Source organism: Panthera uncia, chromosome A2 (genome assembly GCF_023721935.1).
Source record: "Panthera uncia isolate 11264 chromosome A2, Puncia_PCG_1.0, whole genome shotgun sequence".
Taxonomy (NCBI): Eukaryota; Metazoa; Chordata; class Mammalia; order Carnivora; family Felidae; genus Panthera; species Panthera uncia.
In genome coordinates, this window is record NC_064816.1 from 157,608,931 (window position 1) to 157,634,611 (window position 25,681).

Here is a 25,681-nt window from a genome sequence, read left to right on the forward strand (position 1 = left end):
GAGCCCGCGTCGGATTCTGTGTCTCCCTCTCTCTCTGCCCCTCCCCAACTCACACTCTGTATCTCTCTCTGTCTCAAAAATAAATAAACATTTAAAAAAAAAAAAGGAGGTGTTAAAAGGCAGGGTGGGAGCTGGGGGTGCGGTGGTCTCCCCTGAACGCAGGAGCACCCCTCTAGAGGTGTCCCTGCCCCTCTGTCCTCCCCAGAACAGTAACTGAGCTTCGGGCTCTGGTCTCACTGCCCGAACTCCCACGTCCCGCCCAGCTCAAATCCACCTTCTGGAGTCTTCCGTTTACTCCCTGGACCCCATCACGTACCTAAGCATTGCTCCCTCGGATAGCTCGTGCTTTTCCCACGCGGATCATCTAACTCTTCTCTACCCAGACCAATGTACCGACGCTCTCAGCATCAAGCCTGCAAACTTCCGGGGACGGTGAGAAAGGCTGTGAACGCTCCCATCGCGTTTACACACATATTTTTTGCACCCTTTACAAAGGCCTGGCACCCCAAGATTTTCATCCACTTTTCAGGGCGTTTAAGTAACATGTAAAGTTTCGTTCCACATGGAAGTGAGTTTGGTGCAAGGAATAACCAAGGAAATACCTCTATTTTCCTTTCTCTTCAATGGCCGGCTATTGTCCTATTATTGGCTTATATATTCCTAAAATCCCCTCCTTTAAAGAAGAGTCTTCGTATCTGGGTTAAAAGTAGATTCGGGAGTTAGGCCACCTGAGTTCAAATCTTGGTTCCACCGCTTACCAGCTGTGTGGCCTTTGCTCAATGACTTGCCCTCTCTGTGGCTCAGTTTTTATTTTGATAAAAATGGTAAAAATACGACTTTATAGGGTTTTTTATGAAGATTAAAACAATTGTTACATAGAACACGCTTAGAATGCACGTAATAGGCTTTTGTAATTATTTACGTTTATCAGGCAGAATATTTACATTATAATAATTAATAACGATTAGAAAGCAAAGTTTAGTGACGTGACATTAAGCCGCTCGAGGTCCTGCCTTGCTGACTGTGCAAGATTGTTTTATTATTATCTAAAAAACTTTGGGGTGCCTGGGTGGCTCAGGTGGTTTAGTGTCCGACTTCGGCTCAGGTCACGATCTCGCGGTCCATGGTTTGGAGCCCCGCATCAGGCTCTCAGCTGGCAGCTCAGAGCCTGGAGCCTGCTTTGGATTCTGTGTCTCCCTCTCTCTCTGCCCCTCCCTCCCTCATGCTCTGTCTCCCTCTCTCAAAAATCGATATTAAAAAATTTTAAAAACCTTTAAACTATTATTTGAATTCAGGAACATACTGCCATGGGCTTTCCTTTCCTTTCCTCATCTCCAAAGGCAAGATCAAGCTCTAAAACAAATCTTTCGAAGATAAAGGTTCGCTGTTCTGGAAGCTTCCACTGCCACAAGGCCACTTCGGATTTCTTGAGGTGCTCGACAGGGTCCATTCTGGACCGTAATGTCTCCACTGCAACTGCTCGATCCCGCCACTGCATCGTGAAAGCGGCCACACTCCAAAGAAATAAAGGGGTGTGACTGTTTCAATAAAGCTTTATTTACAGCAACTGGTGGCAGGCCAGAGTTCGTCCCCAGGCTGTAGTCTGCCCACCAGCGTATGAGAGGAAGAGGCAAAAAAGCAGATTATGGTTTCGGGTGGGGTAAGACCCTGAGCCTCAAGAGAAACAGGTTTGCTGCTACATAGTGGGGCTGCAGGCAGTACGAGAAAGACCCAGAAGCCCCAAGACATGTCTCGAATCAACGTGCCACTGGACCTTAGGCCAGAGGTGAATATCAGTGGAAGACTGCAGCCACGCCACGGAGGCAGCTCCTCCATGAGATAAGATCCTTCTAGAACAGAGCTTTGGTTCTCTCCCCTGGGCCAAGAACGCCCGCCAGCCTGGGTACCCATTGGTGCCAGGGCCAGATGTACCATCTGGACTGAAGCTCCCACCTAGATTCCCTTCCTCGTTCTCGGAGTGTCTGAAGACCGAATTATCTCCTTTTCCTTTTTTAGTTCCCCTTTGAAGATGAGCGTGATCGTCGTTTCTGTCTTCCTGCTTCCTTTCCCCCTAACAACCGATCACGGTGTTTATCCAGCTTGCGTGTGTATCCGTGCCACCGGGGAGGCTGCTGAACTTTTAGGTCCTGTGCCACCCTGTGGGCCCTAAGTCACACGACAGAGAGGCAGGCGGCAGACAGAACTCGAGGAGGCATCACCTTGAGAGGGTGGACTCGGAAAACATCCTTGGTCGGTGGTTCAAGGGCGGTAGCATGGGCGGGTGTCCTGGGACCCGGTCTTCTCTGGTCTGAACATCCCTTCCCAGAGAGCTTCTGTGGAGAAGCCAAGCGCCCACCCCCACGAAATCAATGCTTGTCTTTAGGAGCAGCTGAAGCCATTCCAAAGCCCTCCTGAGCCCCTTCTGCAGCTGCCTCGCCAGATGGTAGAAAGGAGCCTTGACAAGCAATGCCTACTCCATAGCATCTCATGAGACGGACCTTTGAAACAGTGTCTTCCGGCCGAGAACACCGAAGAACCCTTTACAATGCCGACCAGAAAAAGGCAGCAAGGGCTCCTGCTTCCCAGGGAGCTGAGAGTCTGGCCCTTGTCCACTAGCCAACATCCCACCCTCCCAGACCCCGTATCGTGGCTTCTCCTTTCTACCTTCAGAAAGGACCCTGGTCGTAACAGGCTGGCCACTCCACACCCATAAAATCGTCTACGCCCCCAGCCCGTGATGTGAACCGTACATCTCGGCTTTTCCCATACAACCTGTGTCCTGTCTTGGACAGTGTACCCCAGACTCATGCCTTCCCAGGAACCTCAGAGGGTGACCTTTCTGAAAACAGGGTCACCGCAGATGCCCTCACGCTAGAGTCGGACAGACAGGCTGCTAATCCAATATGATTTAGCTCTTATAAGAGAAGAGCCTCACGGACGTAGACACAGGCGACGATGGACGCAGAGACAGAGATCGGAGAGATGCTTCTACAAGCCAAGGGACACCGAGGATTTCTGGCAGCACCCGAAGCCAAGAGGAAGTCATGGAAGATTCTTCTCTAGACCCTTCAGAGGGAGCACCACCCTACCGACATCTTGATTTTGGATTTCCGGCCTCCAGAAACGTGAAAGTAGACATTTCTGTTGTCCCAACCATCCAGGTTGGGGTACTTTGTTATGGCAGTCCCAGGAGCCCGATGCAGCCTCGTTCTGTCATAACCAATGGAGGCTTGATGCCACCGTTGAAGAAACAGGACACGCCGATGAAGATCTGTCTGATATCCCCTCCTCTTAGAGGACATCTGAGAATTTCAGCATCTCTGTCAAGGAAGCTGGGGATGCTTCCTAGCACGCGAGGACATCAGTGCTGGGACACAGGCCTCCCTCGTGGGCTTTGTATATATAGTTCCCAACTACATGTTGCCCCCTGATGTCCCCTGGAGGGCCACTGTGTCATATGACATCTGTGAATTTATGCTTAGGTCTGCTCATCAAAGGGGATGACTTCGGGGGTACTGGCAACAATATCCCACACCACAAAAAGAAAAAGGAAAAGAAAAGAAAAGAAAAGAAAAGAAAAGAAAAGAAAAGAAAAGCGTTCCCCACCCTCTCCTTGCAAATCACAGAGTCTGAATTTGCACCGCGTGCCCCGGCCTTGCAGATTGAGTATCGCTTTAGCCTGCAGGTCCTGAGTGCAAATGCAGGCTGGGAAGAGACGACCTCAAGTCACTGCCCTCCCCAACAGGAGCTTTCTGTCATCAGAAAAACTCAGAAGGCGCGGGGCGATGCGCTGAGACACGGGGGGAGGAGAAAAACTCCGTCTCCTTTACAGGTTGCCTCGTGCATTTCCGCTTATGATCATCAGTGCTCCGTGGAGAGTATTTTCTCCTCCGCTCACAAACACTCAAGAGCCTCAACTCTCTCTTAAGCATATGTTTCCTTCCCTTGTTTCTCTAGATCAACCCCAGCTGCCCAGAGCCCAGAACAGAAAGTGAGGATCTGTCAGAAACAGGGACACTCAAACCCCACGAAACCAGCCACGGGCCGCGAGGGCCACCTCTGGCAGACCACAGCACTGCTGATTTCAGGGAAGGCTGCCAGCCGGAGTGTCTGCGGCTGTCCTTAGAAGTCACACTGTGAGTACCGGGATGTTTCTGGTTAGCCTCGAACCGACGCCTTAGTACAGGGAGAGAGTGACAGGTGGAAAGCGGCAGTGTTCCGGGGCGACGGCTGTTCTTGGGGGACGGCCACAGACATAGGTACTCAGCACCAAGTCACCGACAGCCACCCAGCCAGCCTGGGCGCCCCGCAAATGGCACCGTGGCCCCGCGGGCCGTAGGAAGGTCCCCAGCGGCCCGGCACCCACCTGAAACAATAGCATCAATGTCTTACTTTTTCTGGAGCGGGAGAAGAACCTGATGCCCCCGGGCGAGGTAGACGGGTTGGAGTTGGGGGAAGATTCTTTGGAGGAGGAGCGAAAGATCCCACTGAAGCTCATGCGGCGTGGGGAGCGCGGAGGGGACTCCTGGTAGGAAAATGGGAACACGGTTTTGGGAGAGCCGGGGCTGGCCTTGGGCCTCACGGGAGCAGACACGGGGCTGGAGGGCCGGTGCTGGGGGCCTCGAGAGAAGAACCCTTTGGAGGGGCTGCCCGAGCTGCAGGGGCTGTCCACCTGGGGAGAGACAGACAAACAGAGCGGTCACTCCGAGCACGGGCACTCAGACCTCAGCCCCGCGCCGGACCCGTCGCGGCTGGACTGGTCCCTCCCCATATTCACCGCCACCGGGCTGCACCTTCGTGGCACCCCGCCCCAGAGACGGCCCCGAGCTCTTCTACACACACCGGGAGCGACCCCACGGGCCGGAGGAAAGGACCTGACCCAGGGTGGCCCGTCCGCAGGCCCGTCAGCACCACCCAGGGCTCCGGTGACCTCCACCCAGCCCTCTAGAAGGGGCTTCCTGGAGCGGACGAGCACGGAAGAGGCAGCGAGATGGTTCGAGACGACGCATCTTCCCCTTTATCCTATTTGTGGGTCTGTCTCCTGGCGTCTACTTCTTCACGCCTCACGTCTGTCCTTCTCGAGGTCTGACTACCCTGGCACGATGGTCTCTTGGCCCTCTTCGAAGGAGGAAACACAGGGGCGCCTGGGTGGCTCGGTCGGTCGACCTGATTCCAGCTCAGGTCGCGATCCCAGGGTCACGGGATCGAGCCCCGCGTCAGGCTCGGTGCTGGCAGCAGAAAGGCTGCTTAAGATTCTCTCTCCCTCTCCCTCTGCCCCTTCCCTGCTCTCGCCCTCCCTAAAATAAATAAGTTAATAAATAATTTAATAAAGAAGTAACTTAATTTATAGAATTTTTAAAAATTCAGAGGAGGAAACGTATACCTCTAAGGCCTGAACCACGGCCGGCCTGGGGCTCCACCGAGAGGCAGCCCCAGCGCTGCGGAGCATGAATTCCCCCCCCCCCCCCCCCCCAAGCTGCTGTGGCATTAGGATGACTGGGGCTGGTGACAGGGCTCAGGAATGAAGTTAACAAGGCCCAGTTCGCTGGTGACTAGACCTTGTAGTTACGGTCTGAGATACGACGACTCCGTCCACGGCGTCAAGCCGGGGCACGTGACTCACGCACTTGGACGGACATCGGAAGCCGGAGCTACACCTGCAGCCTGAGCGCGAGGGTCTGACCCCGACTCACCCCTCACTGGGCCTCCCTGTGCACAACTTAGTCTCGTCGTGCCTCAGTTTCCTCATCTGTAAGCCGAGGCGTCACGCCCGCCCGCCCCCGAGTCGCAGGAGCTACCCTCTGCGCGTTCGTTTGCTCCTGTTGGTTTGGCAAACTTGCAACACGGGGGCCAGAAGGACCTCAGGGCCTACCGGGTCCCACGGTAGTAAAGAACAGTGAGGGGTCCACGGGGCTCACGAGGGGAGGAGGAGGCCGGGCAGGGAACCGCCCAGCGTGCTGAGACCCCGCGATGCCACCCAGCTGGTGGCCACAGGCTCGCAAAGATAGGTGAGGGCACGAGGGCACGCACACGACCAGAGGTAGCATCTGTGGGGCTCTCGCCTCTGACCCCGGGGGTGGCTGAGCGACCCAGGGCCCCTGTGAGCTCTTCCCCCACCAGAGGGCGCCCCGAACTGGGCTTACGACTCCTCGCTGGAGGTTATGCCCTCCGGGGAGTGGGGGTGGGGCTGAGGGGGGCCTCAGTGACCCTCAACCACAAGTCACTTCTCCCTACAACTCCCCACTTTATACTAGAGGGCCCGTGGGGCCATATGGGGGTGCCCAGGTGGGCTCCACGTCCGTCCCTTCAGTGAGTGAGCTTCTGGGCCAGAGGCCGGGACTACAACAGTCACAGACAAGCGCGTCTCCTTATAGAGAGGTGAATTTTTTTCTCTCTTTAGCCCTTGATATTGAAAGCCTTTAGACCTCCGCTCCCTGTGCTCGGAGTTCTCGATTTTGCCACTATCCCCCCCACCTATGGGACTCAGGCTTCCTCACGTTGTTCTGAACCCTAAGAATGACTAAGAAGGAGACGTTCTCCACGCAGTAGACCAGACGCGCCTATGGCCGGGGGTGGGGGTGGGGGGGGGGGGGGGGGGGTGGGGAACGTCACACAAGGAGTGGAAGGTGACCCAACAGCGGGGCGATGCAGGCAAGGAGTCTGGACACGGAGACTGGAGTCTGAATCACGGCTCCGTTTTCCAGCGGTGTGGACAAGCGACCTAAGGTCCAGGGCCCTCATCCATCCAAGGGGGGACACTAGGCCGACCCACGGGGTGCGAAGTTGACTGGATCGACGGCGGGGAAGCACCTGGCACACAGTGAGCATGCCATGCATATTTGATCCGTGCTCCTGGTCATGAATTTGTAACTAACAGTTGCCTGATGTTTGTGGGGCGTCAGGGGGGCAGGGCTGACTTATGGCGCGACACCACCTGCGGAGTAAGAACCTGACTCTTCCCCGAGGCTTTCCGGCAAGGGGATGGCACAGATTTGCTCAGGGCAGACCATTTGGTGGCCTCCACCTTCGCTCACTGAGCACCCCTGAGCCCGAAGCCAGGGGAAGGGGCCAGCAGGAGGCACGGTGAAGGTCGCAAAGCTTCCACCCTCTCCCTCCCGAGAGGGGCAGAAATAGCTGCTGGAGGGAGTGGGAGCAGCCCGGAAGACACGAAACGGAGTCAAGGTCAGGTCTGAGGGGCGGAGGCAGAGTCGGTCGCATTTAGGAACCAGCTGCGAGGCTGACCCCACAGGCGACCCCCGAGTTTGCCGTGCTCCGCAAGGCCCCGGGGGGCTCTGCAGGGAGAAGGCAGAGCTGCTGGGCACATGCCCGTGTTGGGCTCTGTGGGGGAAGGGAGAATGGCGGGCAAGACGTGGCCGCCACGAGCCCGGAGCAGAGGGCCTTGAGCGCTGGCTTGGCCCTTATTTGGTAAACAAGGGGCACCCTAGGGTTCTCCTGCCTGGAATGCCATTCTGCACTGAGAATTCCAGGCCGACGGAGTCAGACACGGAGGAGGGAACCCACGGGAAGTAGACCTCTCCCCAAAAAGGCCAAACAATGGTGGACACAGCCCGGCTCCCCCTTCTTCCGCGGGGGCCCACGCTGCCTGGCAGAGGGGAGATGAGATGGCCGGGCATGCCAGCCGTCTGTTCCCTGCAGGCTGGGCGGGGGTGATGCTGATTCGGGGGCCAATGGAAGCTGCCGGGGACGGGGCTGTGGCTCATGCCTGCTGGCAAGGCTGCGATGAAGCAATACTTCGATAAATGTAATCGGACGACGCGCCTCCTCTGGACGAACAAAAGGGCCCGGAGACTCCCAAGATGTGTGCCGGCGATTCAGGAGCTAACGGGGAGCGGACTCTCCAGCCGTCGGCCAGGAGGGCACTGGGGCAAAGGCCAGGCCACCTGGTGCTCAGATCTTTGCTGCAGGCCTTCCGCAGACGCCCCGTCCCACCCCCGGCGCCATGCCGGCTGACCCAGAGCGGCTGCAACGGTGCTGAACGATCCCCGAGATCCCGGCACTGGCCTGGCCCCAGATGCTGGCCTGGGAACTGCACGCCAGAGCCGTGCAGAGTCAAGGTGACCAGAAGCTTCCCACAGAGACACGGTATGTGACAAAGCGCTGCCATCTCTGGGGGCGGGGGCACCGTGGACAGGGGTCCAGTGAGGAGGCCCGGAGATCCTGGATGACTGATGTGACAGATTGCCAGGTTGGCCGCTGGAATATTCAGGAACACCTGTCAAGGGGAGCTCAAGTGTAGCCCATCCATCCAGCTGCACAAGGGCTCCTGGGACGCAGGGGAGGCTGTGGGTGTCCGACTGTGTCCACACTTCTCCGCCCGAGGAGCCTGGCGGCCCCTCGGTGGCCCTCTGTGGCCACCCTCACGTCCACGGAAAGGGCTAGATGTCAGCAGAATCGAAGCCACGTTCCCCTTCACAGGGGTGTCTACGCTTGGAACTGGATTGCTAACACGAAGGGGCAGAATCAGGCAGGGGAGGAGGGCAGCCCTCCCAAGGCAGTTTGGAAACTCTTCTCAGCAGTGGCCTAACTCTGCTTCTCAGAAAGGCCGACCTTATGTCCAAATAATTCGAGGCTACTGGAGTCTAATTGAAAGGAGGACTGCCAGGGTTCAAGGCCAGGGGGAGGGAACGCCTGCCCTCCGGGGACGGGGTGAGGGTGGCAGGGGGGAGACCGAGGGATGGCCTTCGGGAATCAGGATCAGCGGGAATCCCAAGCGCCCCGCCCTGTCCACGTTCTTCTGCCGCACCTTCTATCCGAGGCCCGTCTCCAGGCTACATCGGGCCACAGATGTAGGGGAGAAGCGCCTTCCCAGCTGACCAGCACTCCGGTCCCTCCGTGTCCCGTGCCCTTGTCAGACCATCTGGAACAATTCACTACCTTCTCGGGAGTCCGGGCCTCCTCTCCCAGCCAGACCATGGGCTGTTGAGGCCCATGTCCCAGACGTCACCATTGCCAATGTCCCCCAGCATTCCAAGGACACGCTGGGGGTGCAATAAACCCTCATGGTCCCTTTCCGCTCCCAAGTTGTGCATTTGTGACAATGACTTTGCTCTGGAACCCTCTGGGAGCCACCAAAGTGGGGGCCGGCCGGGCTGGGTGAGGCCTCAGTCCTCGCCGTGTATCTTCACCGCATGCAAGGTTCCGCCTCAGGTTTTTCACCTCGAGGACGGGCTTCCTGGCGTCCAACCCCCGCGAGGAGGAAGACCCGCCCTGCAGCCGCAGACCGTGCCCTTCCGGGCTAGGAACTCCGTGGCTCCTTCCTGAGGGCATCCTCTGAGGGGTTCTGCGGGCTGGGCCACGGTGACCGCTAATCAGGTCGTTGGTTCGGTCGGGACAGGGAGCTGAGGCCAGGGGAACCCCGCAGGCCTAAACCAGGCTATGCTGCCTTAACTGTGTGCAATTCAAAATGCTTAGAGAACAGGCTAGCCCTCCGCCCTGGAGCTCCGGCCCCAACCCCGGGCTGTACCCAGAGCCGGAGTCATGCGGCCCGGTACGTCTGTGCCAAGACACTGCCCACGGCACCCGTGTGGCTGGGCCCCTCCTGAGGTCCCTTCCCCGCCCCCGGGGCCGTGGGTAACAGGGCCCGGAAAGAACTTGCTGCCCAGCTCTCTGCCCCACCCTCGCTCCCAACGGCCGGCCGCCTCGACCTCCCCTTTCGTGCTGCACGCCCACTGACGCTCACGGGATACACACTTCTTGTCGGCGGCCTGACCCCACACGGCCGTCAGCCTTGCCGAGACACTGGCTGACCAGCGGGGCAGGGTTGGCAGTGAGCTAGACAGAGGCAAGGAGAAGTGGCCAGGAGACCAAAGGGAAGGACGGACACCCAGAGCGGAGGGCGGGGGGGGGGGGGGGGGGGTCTGTCCGTGACGGGACGAGCTGAAAGCCACGGATGGTCTCCGAATCTCCCATTTACTGATACTCTGAGCCTCTTCTCTTTGCTTATTGTTGATCTTCCACATTATCTCGGACTCCTTTGGGGAGACAAGGGGGAGGGCATGGCTGAACCCAGAGGGAGGAGAGAAGGGAAAAAAGCCCAGGAGGCTCTCAAATTAGAGAGCCGCAAGTGTGAGGGGCATGGCCAGGTGAGGTGGGTCATCCCAGCAGCGGCCAGGTGCACCAACAGGTAAGCAGCGGGGACTGCATGTAGGAGCACAGGTGGATGGGCATGTGGGAGCACAGGTGGATGTGCAGGTGGGAGCACCGATGGATGAACAGGTGGGAATACAAATGGATGAGCAGGTGGGAGCACAGCAGATGTGCAGGTGGGAGCACGGATGGATGTGCAGGTAGGAGCACAGATGGATGTGCAGGTGGGAGCACAGGTGGATGTGCAAGAGGGAGCACCGATGGATGAGCAGGTGGGAATACAAGCGGATGAACGGGTGGGAGCACAGTGGATGTGCAGGTGGGAGCACGGGTGGATGTGCAGGTGGGAGCACCGATGGATGAGCAGGTGGGAATATAAGCGGATGAACGGGTGGGAGCACAGTGGATGTGCAGGTGGGAGCACGGATGGATGTGCAGGTGGGAGCACCGATGGATGAGCAGGTGGGAATATAAGCGGATGAACAGGTGGGAGCACAGTGGATGTGCAGGTGGGAGCACGGGTAGATGTGCAGGTGGGAGCACCGATGGATGAGCAGGTGGGAATACAAGCGGATGAACGGGTGGGAGCACAGTGGATGTGCAGGTGGGAGCACGGGTGGATGTGCAGGTGGGAGCACGGGTGGATGTGCAGGTGGGAGCACCGATGGATGAGCAGGCGGACGTTTGTCTTGGGCTCTCACCAAGGGAGTCCCGCCTCAGTGGCACCCCAGGTGAGCCGCGAGATGTTGTGAGAAAGGTGGCTTACCTTACGAGAAGCATGCTTTTCTGAGCTCTCCAGGTCTCCGTCCAGGAGAGGCATGGCAAAGGAACTCAGGTCCTAGGATGGAAAGAGAGCATGTGGTCAGCGGAGTGGCCCTCGGGTGCCCACCCGGCCTCATCCAGGGGCCTCACTGACTCTGTGTGTGCATCGCCACCCCCTCCTAAGTCCTCCGTAAACACGGACCACGAGGGAGGGGTGTGGATGTAAGCGGAGACAGAGGACGGGGCACCGCATGCCAGCTCCCTCTAAGATCGGGAGGGAGATCCAGCAGCACGTCCAGCAGGAGAACACGCTCACATTCCCTTCCAGAACAGGCCACTGCCCCCCACCGCCCCGGGGAAGGGGTGAGGAGAAGAGGCTGGGACTAGAGGCAGGAGGGAAAGTGCCCCAGGATGAAAACGGCCGTGGAGGGCAGGACTCTCGGCGCCCTGGGGAAAGGCTGATGGGACAGGACCTCGTGTCAGGACACAGAATGTGGGCTCGCGGAAGGGGTCCAGGACGCGCGCCTTCCTGGAGAGATGATGGGGGCTGGTGGCGGGGAGAGCCGGGCTGGCGGCTGGGGCTCAGTGCTCAGTGAAGCTGGGTGGCACGGTGGCACAGAGGGGCGGCGGGGACCCACACGCGGCATCACTCCACTCTCAGCTCTGCTCCTCCTTCCCCTGGTCTCACCTGACGGATGCCCTCACACCCCGGGAAGAAGCCCCACGTGGGAAGTCCAGCAGGAGAACTTGCCTGCGTCCTTAACCTTTCTGTTTTCCCTTTTTCGTTGTGGCAACATACACATACCACAGGACTTACGATCTTAACCACTTTGCGTGTACAGCTTGGGAGCGTTAGGTGCATTCACACCGCGCAGTCATCACCACCATCCGTCCCCCCGACCCTTCTCATCTTGCAAAAGGGAAACTCTGTCCTCGTGAGACAACTCCCCATCCCTTCCCCCAGCGGCTGGCACCCAGCATCCTACACCGTGTCTCTATAAATCTGACTACCCCAGTACCTCGCGTAGGTGGAATCATGCAGTATTTGCCCTGCTTCTGTGACTAGATTATTTCAGATGTTGTAGCCGGTGTCAGAGTTTCTTTCCTTTTAAAGGTGAATAACAGGCGCGCCTGGGTGGCTCGGGCCATCGAGCGTCCGACTCCTGATTTCAGCTCAGATCGTGATCTCGAGGTCGTGGGATCGATCCCCGCATCGGGGTCTGCACTGACGGTGGGGTACTCTCTCTCCTCTCTCTCCGCCCCTCCCCCTGCTCGCATGCACGCACACTCCCTCTCGCTCTCAAAATAAATAAATACAGATTTAAAAAGTGAATAACGCTCCATTGTATGGACGGGCCACATTTTGCTTATCCGTTCAACCGTCAGGGGACCCTTGGGTTGCTTGTACCTTGTAGCTATGGAGAAACGCTGCCGTGAACATAGGTGTTGAATCACGTCCCCCTCCCCCAAACCCGCGGGTTGGAGTTCTAACTCCCAGAACCTCAGAACGTGACTGTATTTGGAGACGGGTGTTCTCTCTTCTTTGGAAAGATGTCTGCTCAGGAAGTCCTTTGGCCATTTATTAACCAGGTTGTTTGCTGGTGAATTGGTGGGAGTTCTTTATGCATTCTGGACGCTAGCCTTCTGTCGGATGGATGCTTTGTGCATATTTTCTCCCATCCTGTAGGTTGCCTTTGCACTCTGGCGATCGGGTCCTTTGATGCCCAGAAGCTCGTAACTTTGAGGTCGTCCGATCTATCTGTTTTTACTTTGTTGCATGTGCCTTTGGTGACATGATGAAGACTTTGCTGCCAAATCCAATGTCAAGCGTCTCTTCCCCTGTGTTGTCTCCTAAGCCTTTTCTAGGTGTAGCTGTTACACTGAGGTCTGAGGTCTGTTCTGAGTCAGATTTTCTCTATGGTCTAAGGTGAGGGCCCACCTTCCTTGTTTTCCAGGGGTATATTCATGTTCCCAGCACCATGCATCCAAAAGACTGCCTTTGGGGCCCCTGGGTGGCTCAGCCGGTTGATTTCAGCTCAGGTCCTGGTCTCACCGTTTGTGGGATCGAGCCCTGAGTCGGGCTCTGCAGCGACAGCACAGAGCCTGCTTGGGATTCTCCCTCTCCCTCTCTCGCTACCCCTCCCCCTCTCATGGTTTCTCTCTGTTTCTCCAAAAATTAATACATAAACAAAAAAAAAAAAAAAAGAAAGAAAGAAAGAGGGGCATCCGGGTGGCTCAGTCAGTTGAGGGTCTGACATCGGCTCACGTCATGATCTCCTGGTTCGTGAGTCCGGGCCCTGCGTCGGGCTCGCTGCTGTCAGCCCAGAGCCCGCTTCGGATCCTCTGTCCCCCGCTCTCTCCGCCCCTGCCCTGCGTGCGCTCTTTCCCTCACTCAAAAATAAGTAAACATTTAAAAAATGAAAGGAAAGACGGTCTTTTCCCACTGAATGGCGTTGGCACTTTTGCTACACATCTCAGCTTGGCCACACATGTGAGGGTTTCTTTTGGGCTTTGTTTTTTTTTTTTTTTTTTTTTTTTAAATTTTTTTTTCAACGTTTTTATTTATTTTTGGGACAGAGAGAGACAGAGCATGAACGGGGGAGGGGCAGAGAGAGAGGGAGACACAGAATCGGAAACAGGCTCCAGGCTCCGAGCCATCAGCCCAGAGCCTGACGCGGGGCTCGAACTCACGGACCGCGAGATCGTGACCTGGCTGAAGTCGGACGCTTAACCGACTGCGCCACCCAGGCGCCCCTGGGCTTTGTATTCTATCTCGGGGGCCGCATGTCTGTCTTCATGCTGGTACCATGTTGATTCAATGACTACGACTCTGTAGTAAGTTTTGAGATCAGGAACTGTGAAACATCTCACACTGTTGTTCTTCTTTTTTTTCTAACATCCATTTATTTTTGAGACAGAAACAGAGCGCAAGCAGGGGAGGGGCAGAGAGGGAGGGAGACGCAGACTCCGAAACGGGCTCCAGGCTCCGAGCTGTCAGCACAGAGCCCGACGCGGGGCTCGAACCCGTGAACAGTGAGGTCGTGACCTGAGCCGAAGTCGGACGCCGAACCAACTGAGCCACCCCAGGCGCCCCTGTGTACCCAGGCTTTCTCGTAACCCATTCTGTCCCCGCCACCCTTCTTGCTGCTGGGGTCCAGGTCTGTACCCTCCTCCCCCAGCCCTCTCTGGGGCTGCCTAATTGTTCTCTGAGACCTTCAGCCCCACCCCCTTCAGGCCATCTCCAAACCTCTGCTTGAAGAGTGATCCCTGAAAACGTGGGTCTCATTATGCCGGCCTCTCCCCTGGCACCCCAGGGACTCGGCAATGGCTCCCACCCCTGGTTGACCAGTGCGTGCTGATGAGCTCTTATGCGTGCAGATTCCAGACTCAGACTCCCTGGTGTTGAGGTCTGTGGTCTCGGGCCTGGTTGCACTTGGGGAGCTTGGGTCCCGCCGTGGAAGGGAGTTGATCCATCGACGGTGCAGTCCAGGCATCTCGGTGATTGGGCCGGCAGCCCGGGTGGAGGGCCACAGGTGACTGCCGGGAGGAGCCACGGTCAGGAGCCCTCGTCCGGGCCCTGCGGTCTCCAGACCGGGCCCCGTGGATCCGCGGACTTCCGCAGCCTTGTTTCTGATGTGCTTCTCTGCAGCCTTGTTTCTGATGTGCTTTTAAAACCCCGTCTCCCTTCAGCAAGTTCTCAGGCAGGCTGGTTTTTCCAATCGCGGCCGCGTGTCTGTGGACGCGGTCTGGAACGCCGTCTCAACTCCTCACACACCTCACTTCGAGGCTGCTCTTTGGCCGCTGTCCACCCCCTCCCAGGAGAACAGACCCTGCTTCACTTTAGTCCCTCCAGGACAGCGCTGGCCTCTAGCACAGAGCCTGGCCCAGGGCCGTGCGCGAATGGCCAGTGCTAGCCAGCACTGTCCCCAGCTCCTCACCCGCTCTGGGCTTTACTGGTCTTCCCGCCCCCTGCCACCCCCAATCCTGGTTCACACGGTGAACTCCTAACCTATATGACGGGACTTGGGGTGCCGTATTAGGATCGTTTACAAGTCTGTTTCTCTAACTAGGCTTTGCGTTCATCAGGGGCAAGGGGAAAGCTAGTCCCACTCTCCGCCCTGCATTTGCCGGGCGCACAGCGGGCACACGGCACCGTTCGGATCAGCACCCCCTCCCCTGGGCAGCCAGCGGGGGGCGGGGGGGGCCACGCGGTCTGTGCCCACGAGCAGGCCCCACGCGGCTGCAATTCCCTGGGAAGTGAGCAGGAACACGGTGTGGGATGCTTATCTCCTGTTTTAATGAGTACATTCCTCTCCGGTTTCAAATAATCATTACCCTCCAACATTTGTGCAGTACGGCGGTCTCCACGTGCGGAAGCCTTCGCACAAACACTCATTTGTTCCTTGTGGAACCATCACGCTCTAGCGACTGAGGCCCCAGTGGCTAAATGACTCACTTTAAGACGGTCTGGGAAGGGGAGAGACCAGAATGCTGGGCAGGCTCCTGCTGCAGGTGGCCCGTGGCCACGGGGGGGCCGCCAGGAGCGGCCGCGGCAGGTCCCCCGCCCCGATTTCTGACCAGGGGGAGCTCACGGAAGTCCCAAGCCATCCGACCGCTGTGGTGTGTCTGCTCAGTCAAGCATCCCTACAGGGAAGTCCCTTGGCATGAGTGGCGGGCTTTGCTGGAAGGTTCCTCCGCCCCACATTCCATGACGCTAATCTTGGCTCTCATCTCTCAGAGCTCCCCAAGAAACAGCACACACCTGGGAGACCAGGCATGGGAAAATCTCGAACTGCAACTGCGGCCACAAGGCTATCAGCTGGTGGAATAACGGGAGGCCTGGCCTCCGAGCTCAGCTGACATTCCAGAAGGTTCAGGCTCTTGGAACTTCCCGTTTACGGGCTTTCGAAATTTTAAATTCCCACCAGAGCCTCACCCTTTCCTCACCGATTTCTCTTCTCCTTGCCATCCCTGAACCTCCTTTTCTGGTCTGCCAGCCGGTCAGGCCGCCCACGGTGCCAGGTGGGCACCTTGCTGGGCCATGTCGAGGCGCTAGGAGACGTTTAAGACCTGGTTGCGGCCAAGAGACTCTGGGATCGTCATCAGCCGCACACGCTATAGCCTAGACCTTGACCGCAGGCTCTGGAGACCACTGTCAGGGTCTCTGGGGAAAGTGAATTTTCAGGATTTGGGCTGATAAAGTCGCCTGTCAGGAAAGCATAAGGATAAAAGAGAAAAGACCTAAGTTTGGAAAAATCGCTGAGATGTGAGCTGACCTTAAAAGTAGCTCATTTAGGAGGTGCGCCTGGGGGGCTCAGTCGGTTGAGCGTCCGGCTTCGGCTCAGGTCATCATCTCGCAGTTCGTGAGTTCGAACCCCGCGTCGGGCTCTGTGCCGACAGCTCGGACCCTGGAGCCTGCTTTGGATTCTGTGTCTCCCTCTCTCTCTGACCCTCCCCCCATTCATGCTCTGTCTCTCCCTGTCTCAAAAATAAATAAACGTTAAAAAAAATTTTTTTTTTTAAAGTAGCTCATTTAGGGGTGCGTGGGTGGCTCAGTCAGTTAAGTGTCCAACTTCAGCTCAGGTCATGATCTCACAGTTCGTGGATTTGAGCCCTGCCTCAGGTTCTGTGCTGATAGTTCCTCTGTCCCCCCCGCCCCCACCGCCCCTCTCTGCCCCTCCCCTGCTCATACTCTCTCTCTCTCTCTCAAAAATATATAACCATTAAAAACAAAATAGCTCACTTAACCCCCACAGCCCCATCCTTACCCTCTTCAGAAATTCAGGCAAAAGCCAACATTCTACCGCAAAAGAGGTATCGGCAACAGAGCTGTTATTAATCTGCCCTTAGTGTGTCCTTGTTAAACCTTTCTCTGGTCCTTAGGGCAGCCCATACAAGTAGGGAAGGCAAGCGGTACCATCCCAGTCCACAGATGACGATACTGAGGGTCAGAGAGGTTAAGCCACTTGCCCGAGCCAGACAGGCGGACAGTAGCAATCAGGCCCTGCAGCCCCAGGGCCACGCACTCCCGCTCAGAGCTCTTTCCGCTCAATCCCAGCACCTCCTTGCGATGGCTCAGCTCCGCGAACAAAACCCAACTCAGTATCAGAGGCTGGGAAGACGCAAACTGAGTATCCTTGGCACAGCGGAACCTCGGGGGACAAGAAAGAGGAGTGGGGGTTTGTGCGGTTCAGCGCTTCAGCCCCAAGGCAGCTTATGATGCTTTCTCTTGAAGGCCTACTCTTCATCAAACGCAATTCACGCTGATGTCGCAAAGACCGGCGTCCCATCACCCAGTGCCATCGCTCCACACGCCGGCATGCCTACGCTTCGCATAGTTTGGGGGCCAGTCCCCTGCCACGCGTCCCGAACCCCAGAAGATAATGGATTTTATACCGTGCCCAACTGACTTACGAATCCCGGAAGGACAGGGGCTGTCTTACTCATATTTTAGCCTCGAGCGTAGGTGCGGGGTAAGTACGTATCGATCGGGTGCGGTTCTGACCTTTTGGTCTTACAAAACTCCTTTGTTGATGCAGCTGGGATACCCCAGGAACAGTCCTGACGAAGGCACAAAGACAGGACAAACAGAAAGGCTGCCAATGTCAGGGGCCCGTGGCCTGCACCTGAGGGCCGGCCAGGGGTTTTAAATATCAGGGTCACAATAGGACATTCCTGTGCAATTAGCAGCAGGCTGATTCCTACTGAGGAAGGAACACATCTAGAATGGTTTTCATTCTCCGCTCCCACTGAGCAGACCCGAGGCACCAGAGACATCTGGAGCCACCCCAGGCTTGGGAAGGGCTGGTGATGGGCACAGCCGGGTCCCACATCCCTCCGCACGCAAGAACACGACCCGTGTGCAAGGAAGGGGCCAGAAGGCTGAGTTCCAGCCCCAGCTCTGGACTGGGGGGGGGGGGGAGGGAGGGGGTCTCAGACACGTCTGCATTCAGCTTCTCATCTGTCAAGTACGAGGGGATTAACCGGATAATTCCAGAAGATGCCTTTCAGCTCCCACGGTCTGGGTTTTTATCGCTGAACTAAATGTCATCCTGGGATCAGGAACCCCGTAAAGAAGTAAAATGTACCCTCTCACCTTCTGTTCGTCACGAAAATAATTTTCTTCTATTCTCAGGCTTCTAAGTCATCTCCCCCGCCTTAGAAACTCCGGGTTTGGGGGCAGGGTGTCCATGAACATGGGCTGCACCTGCGGAGGGGCGAGTGCACAGCCATGCTCCCCGTTGATGCCTCAGAGAGGAGGTGGCGATGAGCCAGCCGCACTTCTTTCTATCTTGACGTGACTTTCCTCTGCCTCCTAAGTGTTAACCTTCTGCCTATTCCATTGGTTTCTGAGGCCCCTCTATCTTAAGCACCCGGGTCATCGACACAAATGCCAGGCGCGTCCTCATGGATGCTTGGCACGATTCCAGGAAAGCTGTGAGCGGCACCCTCAGAATCACCAGTACTCGGTCACTCAGGTTCCACACGGAACGCGCCTGCCCTGCCCATGTCCCTGACTCTCCTCATCCCCGTCACGCCAAGGGCTGCTGCTCACGTGATTTAGCCTCGTCTGTGTCTCATCTGCTGTGGCTTGAAGTTCACCCCTTGCGGTGAGGGCCTTGGCAAGCACCTCAGGTGGGAGGCCCGAGTGAGGTGTCTCCAGATGGCCTGGGTTAGCGCCATCCCTCAAAGCCGCCCAACGGGCAGTTCTTGGTACCAATGTGGGGGGTGGCGACCAGAGCCATGGTCAGTTGGGGCCTTTGGAAAACATTCACGTTATATAACCACTCTCCGAAAAATAAGGAACAAACCCTGAATCGCTGGAACTCGGCAACAGGGGAGGGCCAGGGGCCAAATTCGGCAAAGCCTAAACTTAACTCTCGGAGAAGTTCCAGAATTCTTGATTTTCCACAGAGGACATCGTGGTTTCTGACTGCAGTTGGAGAGGCTTCCTGATGTAAAAAAGACAAGAAAACCGCTCCTTTTCCCGCCTGCAGCCACCCTGCCTGCCCCAGGCCCCCCACCTGGGGGTCCCGACTGATTCGACAGCTGGCTTGGGCTCCCCCACCCGCTGCCCCGGGGCCTCGGTGCCAAGGAAAGTACTTGGGCCCCTGCGCTGAGCTGGCCTTTCTCCAAAGAAAGGAGCTCTGGGCCCCAGGAGGGGCGGGAGTATGGCGGCCTGACCCTGCCCAGTGCTGAGGAACTACCCTGTCCTGCGGCCGTCCCCGGTTCCTCGCCTGGCAGCTTCTTTGGCACGACAGAAGCACCAGCCGGGAAGCCGTTTTCTCTCCAGAACTCCCCCTCGTCTTAGCCTCCGGGAGCCTCGGTTCTTCACTCTGTCAGGTGAGGCCACTGGCCGGGGGGCCACACCTGTCCTCGGGACTGGGGACGGCACAGGTGTATCACCGGGACACCCCCCCCCACCCACCCCCCGCCGCGTCCCGGGTCAACTGTCAACCCGGAAAGCCCAGGTGGCCTGTCACGTTCCACTCGACCACAGCCTGAAACAAAGCTGCAAAGGTTCTGCAGACGTTGGCTGTCCGTCCTTGTAACGAGAGAGCAGGCCCGATCCCCTCCCCACGACGAAGGACAGGGTGACAGACACCTCGTGCGCCGCCCTTCGAGGGAGGGATTACCAAGGGCCAGCTGCTCCTGGTCTCCTCTTGTTTAAGAGGCAGCTGGGCCTTGCCCTGCCTCGTAAGCAGCCTTTGCTCGACTATTGCTACACAGAAGCTCGGAAGGGCCCCACGGGCGCCTGGCCTTACGGCTGAGGACGCCGTGCAGAGGGAACTGGCTGGTGCTCTGGAAGGCCTGAGGGCCCCCGGTCCACATTCCCAGGGTCCCCTCCCCGCCCCTCCTCACTCGGGCCCCCAGAGTGACCCCTGAGAGGCACATGTCCGGGCCGGGTTGAGTCCAGCCTCTCTCTCTGTTAACCACCGAGGATTAGGAACTGGAATAAACCCTGTTTCTTGTTGTCTCCGAGCCCCTGGCTCCTCCCGGAAGAAGGGAAGAGGGAGGGCGGGTGGGGAGGAGGTTCCAGGGGTCTGAGTGGGCTCAGGTCGGCCAGGAGGAAGGCTCGGTCATTACCTGGGGGGGGGGGGGGGGGGGGCTACCCACATGGACCACCTGGGTGGCAGGTTGCTGCCTCAATCCAGAACAATCCATATCTCCACGGGGGGTATTTCCTGCCCAAGCCTGGCGATGGGAGGTGGGAGATGTCACAGAAGGGGGAGCTCTGGGCTCTGCGACCTAGTGCCATCACGGCATCTGCGATGCGTAATTTGATTGTCACTTTGGCCGGGCCAGAGGCTCCAGTGCCTCAATCGACCACCAGTGGAGGTGTTGTCGTGAAGGTCCTTGTAGATGAGCATCTACGGTCTGAGATGACCCTCCCTGACGTGGGTGGGTTTCACCCAATCGCCCAGTTTTGCCCTTAGAGCAAAACCTGAGGTTTCCAGGGGCGCCCGGGGGGCTCGGTCGACTAAGCGTCCGACTCTTGATTTCGGCTCAAGCCACGATCTCACGGTCATGGGATCGAGCCCCGCATCAGGCTCTGTGCCGACAGCACGGAGCCTGCTTTGGGAGTCTCCCTCTCCCTCTCTCTGCCCCTCCCTTACTTGCATGCACTAATGTACCTTCTCTCTCTTTCACTCTCTCAAAAAGCAAACAAAAAAACCAAAAACGCTGAGCTTTTCAAAATTAGAAGGAATTCTGCCCCAAGACCTCAGCACCAGCTCCTGCCTGAACTCCCACCCGTCACCCCACCCTGTGGATTTAGGACTCAAGAGCCTCACAGATGAGCTAAGTCCTTAAAACAAACCCTTTGTGTGTGTGTGTGTGTGTGTGTGTGTGTGTGTGTGTGTGTGCGTATCTACATTATGTGTTATGTACACCTAATGTATTAATTTGTAATCATTTATATTAAGGGCATATAACATAGATGTGTGTATTAAGGGTATATTACATACCCTTATAATATACATATTATCTTGGCTGCCTCTGGGAAGGAGAGGGGGGCCACTCGGGGGAAGGGGGGCTCTGTACACACAGCTGAGCCTTCACTTCGCCACAAGGAATCCCCAAAGAAAATAGCTGGAGGCGGGATAGAGACGGATAGGAAAGGGTTTCCATCCCAGCAGAGTTGAGTGGAAAAACAGGAAACAGCCCAAACAGGCCTATTTTTACTGTCCTGGAGAACACGTGCCACACTCGAAGGAGAGCAGCAGACTCAGAAAAGCCCCGCTGTCCCATCATAGCCTCATCTGTTCACGCCTCACCTGCGAAATGAAAGCAGTCACTCTTGCGTCACTAGCGGGGGGGGGGGGGGGAGCGTCGTGCGAATTTCCCCCAGGCACCTGCTCATGCTGCCCTGCTCCCTCCCACACCGGCAGCGGGTCGACAGCAAGGACCTCGGCTCGTTCACCTGAGTGACTCATTCCTCCACAGTGCCAGGCACGCAGCAAGACTCAAATGGGAGTCTGTCTTTCCCCCAAATGAAACTGATACTGGAAAAGGCGCTCATAAGCTCATTCATACTGAGGTATAAATGACTGATGACAGCTCAGAGTGCGGGAAACACCCAGATCTTATGAAAAGGAAGTGATGTTTAATGGGCTACCTCGGACCGCTGGGCCCTTCTGAAGGCAAGGGCAGACTGAACACAGGAGCCATCTGTGACAGGAGGGACAGCCCTTAATCCCAGCGCTGTTTTCAGCCCTGACATTTTACTATTCTACTGAGACAACTCTTAAGATAGGGTTTGAAAAGACCAAGTCTGGGTTTCTGGAGAGGCTTTATTGACTCACAAACAAAATGCCAAGCCACCAACCGAGACTGTGCTATCCTTGGCATTGAACCCTCCGTGGGGGCCACACACTGCCTGGCCAGCTAGGGAACTATAATTACGGGGCTCCCACACTCTAACGTCCCCTTCCTGGAGCAGAAAAACCAACCACGAGGGAAAGTGGAGGTGCTTCTGGGTGCATCCCACAGACCCAAATGGCCCTCCGTCACACCTGAGACCCCACCCTGCCTGGTGCCCCCCGCAAGCAGCGCTTGGCACCGCGGGGGAAATCAGGCGGGTTTGGTCCAAACTTCAAGAGGGGCATCATAAATCTGAGTAGAACTGGGCACCCAGGGAACATTTCTATAAGGTCACAGTGCCGCTGGCTGGCTCTGAGACACGCCCTATGCAGGAGCATCTGGCACAAGCATCAGGGCTCAGAGAGACCTCATTTCTGCCCCCAACCACCTACCCAGCGAGGCTCTGGGGCTCCGCCCAGGAGCTGAGCGGATACCTGCAGGGCTTGGGGCTCAGAATTTTCAGAGTATGAAATGTCCATATCGATAACACTATGTATCAAATGAGCCCTCCCCCTTTCTGCAGGTCCCGCAAGGATTCCCCTCCATCCTGCTTGCTGTGCCGCCCCCGCTGCTCCGGGCCACCAGGTTACGGACTGAAAAATACGAGGAGTTCAGAGTAAGCAGCCAACACCAAGGACGCAAAAAGAATTCAAGGGCTTCCTGCACCAGGCAAAATGAAGGGAGCTGCTTTCGTTTGTTCCTCCTGGCTGCTCTAGGAGCACCTGGCTGCTAGTTTTTTCTTTTTTTAATGTTTATTTTTGAGACAGAGAGAGACAGAGCATGAGTGGGGGAGGGTCAGAGAGAGGGAGACACAGAATCCGAAATAGGCTCCAGGCTCTGAGCGGTCAGCACAGAGCCCGACGCGGGCCTCGAACTCACAAACTGTGAGATCATGACCTGAGCCGAAGTCGGACGCCTAACCAACCAAGCCGCCCAGGCGCCCCCTGGCCACGATTAGTTTTCAAACGAATAGTCCAAACCCATCAGTGGATCATAAAATCGACTTAGTTGATTACACAACCACAAAAATGTGAATTAGAACACAATAAGGGTGCGTTTCATTGTTTCATAAACTTTTTGATTACGCACACACAGACCTAGAATAAAACGCGCGTCTGTCCTGGTCGGAGCCTTCGGACCTCCCCTCGTATTTTGCACCCAGAAATAGGCACGGAGTAAAGAGACAGAGAACCACGTCTCTCTACTGTCGTGGGAGGTGGGCAACTCCTTCCCTCCTCCCCTCTTATCCAACCCCGTGCGTCCCTCCCCTGCCCTGTGAGCCGTGGGCACTGCTGTTGTGACCCAGCATGGGCAGCCTGGCTCCTGTCACCCCCAGACCCAGAACGGGAGCAACCCCCCCCCCCCCCCCCCCCCCCCCCGACCGGGCCCCCCCCCCCCCCCCCCCACTGAGACCCCCTCAGAGTGGTCTCTGTCAGCACCTACACCCACCCCCTGGGTGGGCCAGGCCTGCGCACGCCCCCCTGGTCTCCTGACACCTAAATCCAGGGAAATCATGCAGTGAGAGCATGTTACAGCCGGAAAAGTTCTCAGAAATCTCCCAAAACAATCAATCCCCTCCTGCCCCCGGGGGAGTAATGGACGCCCAGAGAGAGGCGACTCAAAGCCGCCTTGCACAGTCACGAACCAAATCCTGGTATTGCAACTTCTAGCAACTTCCGGTCACACTACGCTCTTTTTAGCCGATGGTGACTTTCTAGCATCTGTTTCTATTACGTAAGGTGACAACAAAACTATCTCACGGAGTCCCGTTGCGAGGCAAGCCCGGGGCGTGGGCCCGGCCGTCCTGGGCCCGCGGTGAACGCCAGTCCCGATCCACGCACGAGGCGTTTTCCAGTGTTGGCCTTTCTGCATCTTTCCTCCGGCGCCAAAGCTCTTGTTCCAAACTGCGCTTCCTGGTTGTTCGTCAGCATGGTGTGAATTTGTTACTTCCCGGAACCCTCCACACCTGTGTCACGGCCATCAGGGTGAGCAGCCGCTCCAAGAACCTTCCGGAGCCACAGAAGCCTCGGTGTCCCGCTGACTGAAGGCTGGTGGGCGCTCCGCACAGAGGGGCTCCAGTTGCTTTGGCCAGCGGGGCAGGGAGCTGGTATCTGCCCGCTTCTGCTTCCTCCCAGGGCCGCACCTGCTGAGGGCCGCGTCAGGCACATGCCCCACAGCTCCACGCGGGAAATCAGAGTTTTCAGGTGGAACAGGACTGCATTGGGAGCACGCCGCACCCTCATCACCGCTCATGACCATGGAGGGTGCCGGGGACCCCATCTGGGCCAGAGGCGCCCACCGGGCAAGTTAATGACACTCAAAATGGCCAAGTAACTAGCTCTTTTTAAAGTGAAGCTTTTGGTCCTGTTTACTAATTTAGCTCTCGGTGTCAGAAAAAAAAGAAAGAAAGAAAGAAAGAAGGAAATGAAGGGAGGGAGGGAGGGAGGAAGGAAGGAAGGAAGGAAGGAAGGAAGGAAGGAAGGGAGGAAAGAAAGAAAAAGCAAGCAAGCAGCTGGGGCACCTGAGTGGCTCGGTCAGTTAAGCAGCTGATTCAGCTCAGGTCATGATCATGAGGTTCATGAGTTCTAGCCCCACGTTGGTCTTTGTGCTGACAATGCAGAGGCTGCTTGGGATTCTCTCTCCCTCTCACTATTCCTCCCCCTCCTCAAAAAAAAGAACATTAAAAATATGTTTTAAAAAAGCCGCTGATCAGTGGGAATGCAAGCTGGTGCAGCCACTCTGGAAAACAGTGTGGAGGTTCCTCAAAAAGCTAAAAATAGAACGACCCTACGACCCAGCAATTGCACTACTAGGCATTTATCCAAGGGATACAGGTTTCAAAGGGACACATGCACCCTCATGTTTCAAAGGGACACATACACCCCCATGTCGATAGCAGCACTATCGACAATAGCCAAAGTGTGGAAAGAGCCCAAATGTCCATCGATGGATGAATGGATAAAGAAGATGTGGTATATATACACAATGGAGTATTACTCGGCAATCAAAAAGAACGAAATCTTGCCATTTGCAACTACATGGATGGAACTAGAGGGTATTATGCTAAGTGAAATTAGTCAGAGAAAGACAAAAATCATACGACTTCACTCATATGCGGACCTTAAGAGACAAAACAGAAGATGAACATAAGGGAAGGGACACAAAAATAATATAAAACCATGGAGGGGGACAAAACAGAAGAGACTTATAAATACGGAACAAACTGAGGGTTACCGGAGGGGCTGTGCGAGGGGGGATGGGCTAAATGGGTAAGGGGCACTAAGGAAGCCGCTCCTGAAATCATTGTTGCAGTAGATGCTAACTAATTTGGACATACGTTTAACAAAATAAAAAAATAAATTAAAAAAAATAATAAAATAAAACAACATGAGAAAATCAGAAAAAAAAAAAAAAAGAAGAAAAGCCGCTGATTGGGCCTATGCCCCCTCTGTGACAGGCCCCCAACCCACTGTGTCAACTGGAAACCCACACCCCATCTCTGGCCCTCAGTTTCCTCATGGGATAGGAGGTGTGCAGGCTCAAACTCCAGAGATCCTCCAAGGGCCCTCCAAGACCCCCAGTTCCGTTCTAGGCCATTCCCTTCCCCAGCCCTGTGACGAAAGGGATCCTTTCGACACACCTGGGTTGGGCTGCCCCCGCCCGGCCTGGGGTCCGGCTCCAGAGGCATCAGGACAAACGCCAATAAGTCAGAGCCAGCATGGGGTTGGGGGAGGGAGAAGAGGCAGAGCCCCGGGCATTTTTAGGGCATCCGGCTCTGGCTGACACCGTCATGGTCAGCCTGACATTTGTCCAGACCCACAGAACGTACCACACCAAGAGTGAACCCAAGGTCACCTCTAAGCTTCAGTTAACAATAGTTTATTCATAAAGGCTCATCGATTGTAACAAACGTACCTCTAATGCAAGTTGTTAACCATGGGGGATACCG

The 25,681-nt window shown here is 56.5% G+C and overlaps 1 protein-coding gene across 1 annotated transcript in view; it reads right to left on the minus strand.

Annotated features, from left to right (window-relative positions):
• The window catches only part of PRKAG2 (protein kinase AMP-activated non-catalytic subunit gamma 2), a 262,345-nt gene that overhangs the window by 176,591 nt on the left and 60,073 nt on the right, over positions 1 to 25,681 (minus strand). The window contains exons 2-3 of the mRNA XM_049642318.1: positions 10,874 to 10,945; positions 4,393 to 4,672 (exon numbers count right to left, since the gene is read on the minus strand). Coding sequence (XP_049498275.1) covers positions 4,393 to 4,672; positions 10,874 to 10,945 — 352 coding nt within the window. The remainder of the gene's footprint in view (positions 1 to 4,392; positions 4,673 to 10,873; positions 10,946 to 25,681) is intronic.